Below are 13,911 nucleotides of genomic sequence, written 5' to 3'. Positions count from 1 at the left end.
CTGATGACTCTGCGGTGGTTGGATGCATCAGCAGGGATGATGAGACAGAGTACCGGGCTGTGGTCGACTCCTTTGTCACGTGGTGTGAGCAGAATCATCTGCAGCTCAACGTGGCAAAGACCAAGGAACTGATCGTGGACTTCAGGAAGACCAGGAAACACTTGACCCCTGTTTCAATTCAGGGGGTCAGTGTTGACATTGTGGAGGACTATAAATACCTTGGAGTACACATTGACAATAAACTGGACTGGGCTAAAAACACCACAGCACTTTACAGGAAGGGCCAGAGTCGTCTCTATTTTTTGAGGCGACTGAGGTCCTTCAACATCTGCCAGAAAATGCTGAGGATTTTCTATGAGTCTGTTGTGGCCAGTGCGATCCTCTATGCTGTTGCATGCTGGGGGAGCAGGCTGAGGGTCGCAGATGCCAACAGACTTAATAAACTAATCCGTAAGGCCAGCAATGTTGTGGGGATGGAGCTGGACTCCCTCAAGGTGGTGTCGGAGAGGCGGATGCTGTCCAAGATAAAGACAATGTTGGATAACACCTCCCACCCACTCCATGACATGCTGGTCAGTCACAGGAGCACGTTCAGTGAGAGACTGAGATTACCGAAAAGCACCACTGAACGACACAGGAAATCATTCCTGCCTGTGGCCATCTCCCTGTACAACGCATCCACTTAACACACTGTTTGCTGCTACAGCTACACATGTTTCTTTTCCAACTATTTATTTATAAGTGACTTATGTATGTATGTATGTATATATATGTATATATTGTACTATTCTTAGTTAGTGTATTGTCTGTCTTGTCTTAATGTTGGTTTAAAATGGAGCACTGTAACAAAAAATAATTTCCCCCAGGGATCAATAAAGTATTCTGATTCTGATTCTGATTCTGATTTTGGTGATGAAGTGTGACAAATATGCACAATCCAGCCCCCTCAACCCACCCCCCCCAAAAAAACAAAACCCCAAACTGAGAAATCAGGAAGGCGCAAATACTTTTTCACAGCTGTGTAAATGTAGTTAGGTGGCCTAGGTGTCCAAATTTGTGTGGGACTGCTAAGTATTTTTACCTCTTGTTTCCCAAAAATTGAGAAAACGCCCCACATTTTCAAAGGTTATAGTTTTCCAAATATTTTAAAAATATTTTACCCAAAGAAGAAAAATACAGCTCAAAAGGGGATGAGTTAACAGCTTTAATAGCCATTCTATGAATACAAACTTTAGCTGTCATTTACAGCTAAAGTTTTCACTTATTAAATATAGTATTAGTCCTTCAAATGACTGATGACAGAGCTGTGTTAGATGTATCAACAGTTTAAACCTCTCATTATTGGGTAAGATCCCAGTCCCTCATACAGGCATATTCCTTACCCCACACGTTTTAGTTATGAACTGGTCAACCTACAGTCAGTACAGTGCTCAAAAATACTCCTACTGTATGATAGTGCTACTGTAAAATTTTGGGGACAAAGTTCAAACAACATAAAAGTCATATTTTTACGTTTTTACATTTTTAAAGTGGAAAAGAAAAACGTTAAATACAACCATCTCCAGGTATGGCTGTGTTTAACTATTTACCTTCTCTATACAAGCCAATGCACCCACGAAAAACAACGCAAAACGTGTTAGCTACAACTGTAAAAGCCTGTGTGCCTGAACGTCACGTGCGAGAGTGCGAGCACGGTTTTAAAACTACAAGACCCACGATGCTTTGCAGCGAAATAGTCATTATCATCACATATCTTCAACATAAGGAAAAGCTTCCTCTTTGGAAGGGTTTTATTTGCTAACCTCGGGCAGAGGGTGACTCCTACTCAGAGTCAACATTTTGAGTCAATAGATAGTTCCTTCTCTCGTAAAGTATTGACTGTTGGGCAAATGTGCGCCATAAGTGACATAGTGCTAGCGTTGTAGCCTAGGAGCCTGCTCAGAGAGCGAGCTTCAGAGGCTAGTGCGAGCTAACGCTAGCAAAAGCTAGCTAAACTAAGACCGAATCCGTGAGATTATAACTGTATTCACCGAAAACATCAGGCGACGGGAGTAACCGTTGATGTAATATCTGCAGGAGATGTCAAGAAGCAGCAGCATAAGGTAAGCAGATAATTACTGGTGGTGTTAGTGTGTGTCCTGAAAGACTGCTGATAGCTAGTTAAACTTGACAGCTAAGTTAGCGTTACGACTGGAGGGATTGAAAACATGTATGAAATGTCTGCTTTTGCACAGTGACAGTGAGCTAAATGCACGCTTTTGTCTAAACGGGAGAAAAAAATGCTAGTCAGATGAGGTATCGGTAGCTGTGTCTTAATGCGCTGGCTTGTGAAACGTTATCACGTGAGTTGCCACAGCACAGGAAGCATATGTTAACCCCTCTGACGTGGATTTTTTATCCTTCTGGTGGTGTTATTTTTGTTCTGTAGCGTTAAATTTTTGAATCGTTAAAACTGTCTCTGAAACTTTTCGTTCAATATTTTCAGTAGCGCACCTGCGGTCGACACGTAATCTATACTTGTTTAAACGTGTGATTTTCAGACTGTTCAGCCCTTGATTGTATGATAAGTTGATTAACCGGGCTCGTAGGGTTACAGTAAGGTGTAACCTGCACCGGTGATCCATTTAACCCTCCGTACAAATTCCCTGCACCCTTTTGATTAATGGACTCCTTGTATTGAATTTACTTCGCTGCCAAATACACAAAGGTGAAATACTGTTTTTTTAAAGTGTAATTAGTAAACCCTTTTAAATCCCACATCTGTTCCTGTTACTGAAGGAACAGTAACTCTGGGAGAACTGTTTTGTATTTGTCTTTTGTTAAGACAGTCAGTGCTGTTTCAGCTATGTGCAAATATGTACCTTTGACAGTGGTTTCAAATTTCCCTCCTGTAACTAGATAATGTGCACAGAGCTAGCAAAACATGAGCTACACCATCACCTTGCTTCTGCAGTGCTCCCAATTTTAGCCACAGTGAAAAATACCCTTCATATTTTAGCCCCTATCACTTTTTATCCGTCCTGGTTGTTACTCCATTTATTACAGATTCTGAATACTTTTCTAGCACAATTAGAGACTGGTCTGCCAAGCTGACTGCATATCTCTTTCAATTAAAGCCCTCTTGGTTATAACCTCTAAAAGTGCTGATGTTGAACTAATGGTGTGCATTTTTAAATTCGGAGATGGGTCACGGGGATCAGAAGAGCTTTGGTGCCAGTTTGCTAAGCTGTCTGTTTGCTAAATAAAAAGACTAATACCAAGGTACACCAAGGCTCTTTTACAAAATATTTTTAAGATTACTGAATGCCTTGCCTTCATAGTGTGGTTTGACAAAGACTGTTTAGAGACATGTATTTCTTCCATGCTAATATTACAAGTGCTGAGTGTTAAAATTAATTTGCAGTCAATATCCGGGAGTCGGTAATGTACTTGAGGCTTGACGCTGACTGAACCAAATCATGTGCTGTTTATCTCTTCCTCCTCTTCTTCTTGTGACAGCAAGTCTGTAGTGATGCTGCTGATGTGAAATTATAGGTTACGCACAAAGATGAGCAAATCCTTCTCATGGTTTCCCATGAATCTCACCTGGAGTGGGAGGGTTCTGTGAAAAGGGCAAGAAGAGGAAGGATAACACGTGGACTATAATCAAGAGTCATGAATCTCCATCAGGTCCTTACGGGAGCTGTCAACCCTGGAGACAACTGTTTCTCTGTAGGAAGCGTCAACAATGTGCCATTCACGGTAAGATATTTCAGACTCTGGAAGTATTTCCCCCCTCAGCAGTTTAGGAGCTTTGATTCATGGGGGGTGGCTAAACTGATTTGTCACAATAGCAGATTTCCTAGCAGATTCCTTTGAAACCTAATGTGCTAATGTACCGCACAAAGTTGTTTAATGGGCTTGGGACTTTGTTATGTATGAAAAACAGAAGCTGAAATACATGTGATCTCAAAGCTTAAAACTCTATTAGAGAATTACATAAATGTTCGCCACACTGGTGGCAACTTTGTAAATAAAATAAATGTAATTAAAAAACAACAACAATAATGAAAGTCTCTGCTGTATTATAGGCTTTCTGTGTCATTGTTTTATTATTTGTCAAAATGTTATTGTATGTTCTGCTGTCACCCAGCTCTGCCTCGAAGTAAGTAATAAACACCAACTAATCACCAGTATGTGAAAACCTGCCTGTACTGGTCATTCTGTGGTGTCATGAGTTTGTGAGGAGGCGGCCAAACCTTTGAGACCATGCAAAGAAGAATGTGATTGCAGTAGAGTCTGAACAGTGAAGAAAGGAGATTTAAGTTGATTAGAGTAATTAGATTACATTACGTTTTTTAATGCTCTAATTTTTCAGAGCATTGAGGGCTGAAATCAACTTCTTTTTTCCTTCAAGGGTAGGTTTTATTCAAAATGTAATTCCATCTCATGAGACTGGTATAAAAAAACAAAACAAAACAAAACCTTACTGATGGATTTTGTCTACCTGACCCCTTGACAGGTGAGTCAGAGTGCTAATTTCAGACACTGGCAACATGCTTTTCAGGAATGGATTAATCGGGGAGCCATTATTGTCCTTATGTCCTCTTGTGAAAGAGGAAAAGTCATAGTGAATCACAGTTCATGTGAGGAGCTCCTTTTGAGTGCCACAGAAATAGAGCATGGAATTCTAATCTTATCTGCTTGGACTTGAGGGCTGTCATATGATGGCATGTTTGATGCCTTGACAATAGCTCTGGGACAAGTGCAGTTCAAGTGACCCTTCATGCAATCCTGGCCGGATGAATCTTAGAGTTTTATGTTCATTTCTCTAACCCTCTCACTGTCTTGTCTCTTGATAGGCCTATGCATCAGGTTGTGACGTGGTGATTTTGGGCAGTGATTTTGAGCGACTGCAGATCATCCCAGGGGCCAAACATGGCAACATACAGGTCGGCTGTGTCGACTGCTCATTGCAGGGTGGACAGGTAAGACCAACGGTGTGGTGCTTTTATTCACTGGGGTCCTCAGGCTGACTTGTGCTTGAATGCGCAAGCGTGAGATCCCAGTGATGTAACTAAAGCAAATCCCAGTGAAAATAAATGGAGCCAGATTTCAGTAAAAGATAAATGGTTTGCCACATAGAGTAATTATGTAAGACCATTAGACGATAACATATATTTATAGCTAGAGCAGGGTGATATGACCAAAAATATTTATCACGATATACATTTGAAAATTTGCGATAACGATATAACTGACGATATAATTGACACTAGACAAAATACTTTACAACTCCACAACTTTATTAGTGCAAAAAAAAAAAACCCCATCAATGTATTTTCACTTAAAGAAGCAGCTGTTTTTTATTTGCATTAAAGTTACATAAATATTTTACAGTGCAAATGCAAATTCCTTGCTGACAGTTTAACCAAAAGGCATTTCCAGTGGAAATTGGCCAACATATCCTCAGCATAACCATGTATAATATCCACAAAACTTAAAAAAAGGTTATACACACACACAATACAGTAATATTATGTTGAAGCACAGTAAGTATCACTCTGCGAGGTTCCTGCCTACGATAGCTGTAATGCCCCGACAATCCATCAAGCGGTGCGGCTTCGTAGCTTAGCAAAGTTGTACTAAAACATTTGACAGATTTTTGAGCGCCGTGTACCACATAAAATCGTTTCGAGGTCAGTAAACACAACCAGAATTCATACATAAGGCCCACAGGATCATAAGGGGCACTGTCGATTTTCAGAAAAATCAAAGGATTGATTTTAAGTGTGCCGTATTTTCCAAACAACACGTAATAACGACGGCGTGCTAGCACGCTCTACCAAAAATAGTGCTGTGTTGTGTATCTGACGGATGAAAGCTAAACCAGTTCCACACCACTGAAGTTGCAGCATTTTTACAAACCAATTCTGGTTCATCCGTTTCATTCAACGATCCACTTTCGCCCTTCTCATTCTCCATCGCCGCCATGCTTTTTCCGCCATGCGCATATGAAAACAAAGGCACGGTGCATGCGCATTTACCCATATTCTATCGCGATATTTCATTTTCTTATTATTGCCCAACATTATTACAGTGAACGGTATGATATGGCCCAGCCCTATTTATAGCTCATTAATTGTTTTAATTATATTTATTTTTCCACATAAAAATACCAAACACTTAGTTGCTTGAGCTTAGAAAATGTGCAGATTCAGTGCTTGTCTTTGTTGTATATCATTTTAGGGTATTCGTTTGTGCTCTGAATGGCTTTTTAAAAGTTTTGTTTTTTAGACAAATTAATTGAAAAATGGAGTTTAAATATATTTTAGTTCCAGCCTTGAATAAAGTTATAAGACATTATATTCATTCCAAACCCATAAACTGTCTTTTGGTTACATGGGACAAAGCAACGATCAACTATAAATTAGCTTTAATGTTTGAAAAAACATCTGACCCATAATTAAATTAAAAAGAAAAAAAGCAGAAGGTGCTAAACATTGCAGGGCCCCATGACATACCGTTTTCTTTTACTTTAATATAATGACCACACACGTGTGGTTGATTATATTGAGTGGTAAGCAAGTTCCACTTTGTGACTTGCTGTTTTTAGTTGTTTTGGTATATTAGCTGTTTTGCAGTGCAATTTATTAGCAATCTCTACTGCTGTCTTAAGTGTTGGCAGCTTATGCTTTCAGGAAAGTCACTTGCGGGCAACATCAATGGGCAGCTTAATGAACTCGAGCTTCCCATCATCAGCTCTAAGTGAAGTAAAAACCACCCAGTAAAGCTGGTGATTGTACAGCAAGTGCATTTGCTGTTGTCACTGACAAGTCCTTTAATGTGGGCACAAACAAAAGATCTTCTGTGATTGTAATTTGCATTTAAGAAAAAAAGATGTAGTTATTTAATGTAGTCTTTCTGTTCTGTTCTTAATTGCCTTTCCCATTTCATATGCAGAACAAAGACGATGAAAGATTTTCTTTTGCATTTGCTTTGATGGACCTAATTAAGGAAGTAGATAGTGATGTCATTGCAGTTGCAAAGTTCTTAGGAAAATGAGGAAATGCATAACGTTACTTAAAAAATTAAGTTTGCAATTTAAAGAATCTGACTGACGCTTGCCATTCTTTCTGAGCTTCATATCAGTTACTCTGCAGTCAGACCACAAATGTTTGGAGACTCATAGCAGGTGACCTCTGCGATTGCCTTATGATCAAAAGCGGTCAGCTAAAGATTGAAAGTGTTGCACGTTCAACATTTGGTTAATCAGTTAGTGGCCACAGCTGTTTATAATTGATTACCAAATGCAAAAAGTCACCAGGCAAGCATTGGTTGTTCCTACCTGCGAGAGCCATTTGGAGGTGGACCGCTGGAGATGGCCAATTTTTACTTGTGTGACTAAGCCATAACCATAAGTGGCTGCCATTAATATGTTGTCTTCTTTTATCTGAGTATTAAAGACAGTCAGTAGACTGATATTGACCAATATATCATCTCAAGTTTTCATCGTAAGAGTATGACTCTTCTATCAACTTTGGGCTCTGCTGACAATTTTACTTTAAAGGTTGTCCCTCGTGGATACTGTTTACTTGTCTCAGGCTGTATTTATTTATTTGTATATATTTAAATCTAAATATATATATATATATATATATATATATATATATATATATATATATATATATATATATATATATATATATATATATATATATATATATATATATATATATATTTACAAGATATTCACCCTGTACAGTGGCTTCTTTTCATGAATTTAAATTTGATTCTTCAGTAAAAAAGAAAAAAGGAAGAGGATAAAATAACACAGAATTTAGATTCTTTCTTAATACACTACACATTTCTTGTGTCTCTGGAAACAAAACTTGGCACATAATGGCAACAGTCATTATGCAGTCGAGTACTCAGTTCTGCTTGTTGGTAAGTAGCATTGCTGCAAAAGGAGCCACAAAAGCAGCTTGCAACATCTGCATAAACCTGATAATAAAGATCATATAGCAGAATTCTAATGAACTGGGATTAGTTTTTAATTAGGGAGGGTGGTAGCCTTTTTTTAAAAAAGTGCAGGCAACACTGCAATAATTTAAATAAATATAAAACATTCTCAACCAGTCGTTCACTTCTTCCCTTGTGACCTTAAATCCAATCCGTTGGGCCAGAACTACCCACACACGCCTCCAGCATGGTCTAGCATCTGTTTAAGTATGCCAAGTTGGTCTGCTTGCCATTTCCACTTCATTGCCCTCTGCTCACTGTGATATTTGCAATGCTTTTAGTTTACATAGTACATCCTTTGTGCTCATACTTTAAGTGTTGTAGCACTTCATATCATTTTATGAGCTTTAGTAAGTTGTTCCTATTAAGGATATATTTTCCAAATACATTATTTTAAAGGCTAATTAGGTGTCTAGAGCATAAATATTACTACACTATTTTGAGAAATGTATGTCTACTTGCGATGAGAAATCAAATAAAGAAAGTCAGTATGGAGGTGGAGCAAGCGATCTCTACAAACATCATAAAGCAGTAAAAATAACTTTTTAAAAGCTGCATCCATCACCCTGCAAATCTACTGTTCATCTCTTCTTGGTAAAGTTAATGGTTTCATGAGAGCCTTAAGATGTCTCTTGTAATATTCATAAATATTAGCATAATACCATCTTAAAGTCTCTGTTGGGGGTTTATGAAAATCAGACCAAAGAGTAGTCATCATTATAACCACAGAGAGGGAGACTTAATTTTTTACAACTCACATTTTCTTTCTTTTTGTCAGTCGCTCTACAGGCTCATGTTGAATTGACTGATTTATCCCCAGAACTTGATCTCAGCATAAATGTGTCTGCCTTTTAGAATTTAATTAAATTTGAACTGTGCTGCTTCTGCAGAACCTATATTTGTGCCCCAAAAAGCCTGTCTTATACTTTGAGCCATTGTGTAGTGTCCATGTGACTATGCTTGTGCATGTGATGACTTGTATGTCTGTGTACACACATTTAAACATGTGCATGTGACTCACCCCTTCACAGAATTCCCTCCCTGACAGTTGGCATATTATTTACCACATTAAAGACGCAGCTTGTATTATCGTTTGCTCAGTTAACATTATGACTCTTGGGTCCCATGGAAATTACTTGAAAATTTAGCCCTTACAAATTGATGAAATTGAGGTGTGAATAGAGTAGATAAGACTATATTCACTCATCACTGAGTTGTTATGACTTAAGGTATTTTTTATTTATTTATTTATTGGCCTGTTGTCAAGGTGTCTTCTCTCTTACTATGTAGATATGTCATGACTCATAAAGCAAGTTATAGTTGATTCTGATTAGGATCTATAAGTATTAGTATTTTTGATCTATATTACAAAGCATAAATTTAACCTTTCAAGAATTTTTTTGAATTACTTAAATTTGGATAACTAGGCTGATATGGAGGACAGTATATGTTTCTGTTTGCAGTGATACCTTTGTATTTGTTTTGTAGTATATCTAAAATGTCGACCTTTTTTTGCTGGCAGATTGCAGCTTCCTATGGAAGCATTGTGTGTGTCTTTGAGCCTGTTCAGCAACCAGATCAAAAAGACTCATCGTTGACCGTGAGTAGCCTGCACTTTCTTCCAGTCACAGTATAGTCATGCATGTTTTCAGGTCATCCAGAATGAATGAATGAAGCTTTTTCTGTGTGGCAAAACTCTCTTGATATTTGAAATGGAGAAGAATATTGTTCCTCTGCAACTACTTGCATAAATCATGCGATTATTGTCATGTTCACTGTTTTGGTTTCTGTTCTGTAGTCCGTAAAGACGTTTGCTTTGTCTGTTGTTAGAGAAGTCAAAGAATAACCACAAGAAATGAGAAGAATTTACAACATCTTAAGTACAAACCGTATTTCGTTTATTGCAGAAGTACCCTGGTATTACAATGCTGTGTGTGTTGCCTGATTGCATGTGACTCAATTGAAAGTTCACTGTTAGCGCTTGTTAAAGCTTCATCTATAGTTCCACATGTACCATCGAAACAGGGAATTTATTTATTTCTGAGCTTATCTAAATAGGGAATTATTGCACAAAGTTTCAGCCAACATAATTGCCAAAACATGACATACTTGTTTTGAATTTTGCCTTTTTCTGTTTTTCCTGTACAGAAATTGAACTGCCAATGGCAGAAGACTGGTCAATTTGTATTACAGTCTATAGTACGGAACCTAGCATGGCACCCTACAGGTACTCTAACCATTGTTCTTTCTTAAAGTAACACAGACATATTAAGATAAACAGTTGTGATTTAAAAAGAAGTGTTGGGGTGGTACTACAGATCCAGCAAAATATAAATGTTTAATAATTTTTTTTAAACAGAAATTTGATGATATCTGTCCTGAAAGATCATATCTGTATATGTTTGTCTGTCCAGGTTGCACTCTCCTAACAGGCTCTAGTAGCCTGCAGTTGTGGTCTAATGTTGATGGAGTAAAGGATGAAGCTGATGAAAGGGGGCAGCCGGCAGAAATGACCATAAGAGACTGCCGTTCTGCCTGGAGGTGTATCTGGCAGAGCAAGTAAGAACAGAGTTTGTAAAATAGTCACAAACAAGACAGAGACTTTAAAATTAGGATTTTCATTTATCTTGTAAGCACCAAATAGACATTAAAATAAAATCAGCTAATGCACATTTTTCTGTAACATTATATTCAATACAAATCTGACTGCAGCAGGACATGCACTCAGTTATCTGATTGACTGCATGTCCTGCTGCAATTTGTTTAAACCTATTTTATTTTGTCCTAAACATTACTTATTATATTGACATGGAGTGTTGAATATAATTTTCATTTTGTATCTCAAGGACTGCTTCTCCAGTCAATTTAATGAAGTTCTCTCCTGACGGTGAGTTCTTTGCCACAGCTGGTCAGGTAAGTTGTGTCCCTTTGTTACATCGCACTTAAAAACCGAACACTCTAGATTCATGTGAAATTAGTTGATAATAATTAACTTCTACCTTCTGGTGTCGTGTGTTTTTTGTTAGAACTACCTATGGTATCGCTTATATCCTTCATTGCCTCTTCTTTTCAGGATGATTGCCTAATAAAGGTTTGGTACAGCACCAGTAAGTGGAAGATGGGTGTTACCACACTCTTTACACCTCCAGACGCCAATGTGAGTGACCCGGGAGAGCTGGCCTTCTCCTTTATCTACCTGGCTCATCCCCGCTCTGTCACCAGTTTCTCCTGGAGGAAGACCAGCAAGTACATGCCACGGTAAAGACACTGTTAATTTGTCATCTCCTAGCCTTTTCTAACTTCCTTTTCTTTAACTTCCTTTTCTTTGAAGGTTAGGTCAAAATGACCTAACCTTCCACAGCTGGGCAAAAGAAAAAAAATGCCTAAGTTAACAAGCTGGTTGAAAGGATGGTTGAAAAATATTAGGTCTTTATCTTCTTTACATTAGAGTAGAAAGCAGCTTGAGGTAACTTGTTGTGGACAGGTTTGATGTCTGTCTTTGTTTATTTAAAATATGTCACTACAGATGGTGTGGGTTGAATAAATTTGGCACATTCCAAATTGTTTCATAGCTTTATATAATATTGGTAATCGTATGTGACCTTCAGAGGGCTTCCACACAGGAGGGGAATTGCAGCAATCTGGTTCTCTTGTTGCAGGCGTCAAGCAGAAGAACCACACAATTACGTACACAATTAAATTTAAGAAAACTACACTGAACTTTGAAAAAGGAAAAACACAGTTGTCTTAATTAAAGAGATTTAACTGAACTTCAACTATAATTTAAGAATTAAATAAATAAATGTGAGCTGGCAAGGTGTCACAATGTGAATTTTTTTTATTAGAGGCAAAAGTAAGTGAAAATAAGGGGCAGAAATGCAAAACGAGAGCACAAATGTGAAATGGATTGAGACAAATAATCATTTCTGTCTCAGTTATCGTGATGTAATAATCATTGTAAGACAGAATTGTAATTGAAATTAAAATTCCATTAATTTTTTTAAAAAATCTCTCTCTTTTTCTCCCTCCTTTATCCTAACAGGGGCGCAGTGTGTAATGTGCTGCTCACCTGCTGTAAGGACAGTGTATGTCGGCTGTGGGCAGAGACGCTGTTGCCAGGTGACAGCCTCTTATCTGGTCACCATAAAAACCCTTCTTCTGGCCAACACAGTGAAACGCTTAAATCTTCTGCTGGCCTCTCAAAGAAAAACGGCTGCAATGGGAAGACACACGGACAAGCCTCACAAGAAGTAAGCCACAATGACTTTGACTTTCCTGCTTAAAATAAACACTCAGTATAATCAGCAGGACTTTGCTAACGTTAACACAGTCTAATTAAGCAATCCTGCATTTAACCTTTATTTTCAGTTTCAGCTGTATGACAGTGCAGAAAACAAGGCCTTTTTAGCAACACATCACTCAAAACACATGAAATGTAAAAATCTATACTATTTGCACACAGGCTCGAAATTAAAAATCAAACACAAAAATGCTATTTGTTGTTTCGATAAACAAAAAAATGCGCAATTACTTTAGTTTAATTGTTTTTTTTAATTTGGCAGGACCCTTTGCTCGTGATCAGTTTAAATATAGTTTACTAACACAAGTGAAACACGTGATTTTTATGGTGCTTTATTTGATTTGAAGAATTTCTCATTATACGCCTTTAAGTCTAGCATTGCATAGTAAGACTTGTATGTCAGTGTTTTATTTTTTCTTAAGTGATATTAATAATTAGGATAAACTGAATATTTAAAAGGACCTCACATCATTTTGTGTAAATAATTCTATCTTTATAACAGAGAACAAGCTATGAAATGATCATCAGCGTTGTTCATGACTTCCCTAGATACTCCCATATATGCACTTTATCAGGTGTTCAGATGTCATGCTTTCTTTCCTTTTTGCTTTGAAATGATAATCTGACAGAGTGTTACACTGGCTGCAGAAATTTCATTTCATTTCATCACACTGTTGCATCGGAAACGTTGTGCTTTTTGGGTATAACTTGTCCGTATCAGAAGTATTATTTGTAAAGCTGTATCGCTCTCTAGTTTGTATACAACATGCAAAAAGAAACAAGTTGTAATTTCCTGTGTAGTTGGAAATGGATGGTACAAATGATATGATTTGTGGTTTCCCCTTTTTTCTACAGAAATAATTTCCAAGCTTTTGTATTTTTATGTATTGCACAGTGATAATTTAAGGATGAGAGTAAAAGAACAAAGAGGCACTGAGAAATTTCAAAACAACTTTGAGAAGGTAGATGGAGAGCAACAGAGGTTTGGTATAGTTAAAAGGGAAAATTAAGGGTCTCAGACATGAAGGTTTTTGAAACTGTCTGCCTTTCTGTAATGTGTACGATACCTTAAAATTATACCTCTGACTTTTGATCAGTGTTTAATCTTTTTCAGTTCTCTGGCGCATGTTTGTGTTTGCAATACTGGTGTGTTCTGTTTTAAGTGACCCAGCTTGTTCGCAACATCCTAACCGACATTCATTTTATCTTTGGAAAGTTGTGGGTGTCACCAGTGCTTGAAAAGCTTGGGGCATATTAGTTTACAAAAAAATGGATACGCAGAGTCTGTAAGACTGTAAGACGGTAGGGAATTATTCATTAGAAATCCCAGCAAATGTTCTTGCAAATCAGTGCAGTTAATTAAGCCCCAATATTCTGAATAAGTTGTTATTTGAGAACATCTGGAGGAGGCAAGGTTATGGGATTTCATTTAAAAGTATTTGTACCTGCTTTGTCATGTCTTTTTAATGGTGAGTTTACTTGTAGTCTTCATAAATCTCAAAACCTACAGGTTTACAGCTCATTTTATCTTACTCATTTTGCACCTGTGAGTCTAGATACAATCACATATTTGGTTAAAGAAACTCTGCTTTTAAATGATTGTTTGTCAT

The 13,911-nt window shown here is 37.6% G+C and overlaps 1 protein-coding gene across 1 annotated transcript in view; it reads left to right on the top strand.

Moving 5' to 3' along the window:
* The first annotated feature begins 1,718 nt into the window (after nucleotides 1-1,718).
* dmxl1 (Dmx like 1) overlaps nucleotides 1,719-13,911 on the top strand; it is a 63,983-nt gene continuing 51,790 nt past the window's right edge. The window contains exons 1-9 of the mRNA XM_085425928.1: nucleotides 1,719-2,102; nucleotides 3,499-3,741; nucleotides 4,842-4,967; nucleotides 9,524-9,601; nucleotides 10,150-10,228; nucleotides 10,416-10,560; nucleotides 10,848-10,914; nucleotides 11,075-11,259; nucleotides 12,044-12,251. Coding sequence (XP_085282054.1) covers nucleotides 3,655-3,741; nucleotides 4,842-4,967; nucleotides 9,524-9,601; nucleotides 10,150-10,228; nucleotides 10,416-10,560; nucleotides 10,848-10,914; nucleotides 11,075-11,259; nucleotides 12,044-12,251 — 975 coding nt within the window. The 5' untranslated portion in view covers nucleotides 1,719-2,102; nucleotides 3,499-3,654. The remainder of the gene's footprint in view (nucleotides 2,103-3,498; nucleotides 3,742-4,841; nucleotides 4,968-9,523; nucleotides 9,602-10,149; nucleotides 10,229-10,415; nucleotides 10,561-10,847; nucleotides 10,915-11,074; nucleotides 11,260-12,043; nucleotides 12,252-13,911) is intronic.

This window comes from Rhamphochromis longiceps, linkage group LG12, assembly GCF_057381845.1.
Source record: "Rhamphochromis longiceps isolate RC_006_pf linkage group LG12, R_longiceps_female_GT1.1, whole genome shotgun sequence".
NCBI lineage: Eukaryota > Metazoa > Chordata > Actinopteri > Cichliformes > Cichlidae > Rhamphochromis > Rhamphochromis longiceps.
The sequence above is the reverse complement of the archived record's forward strand: the minus strand, read 5'-3'. Positions and strand labels throughout refer to the sequence as shown.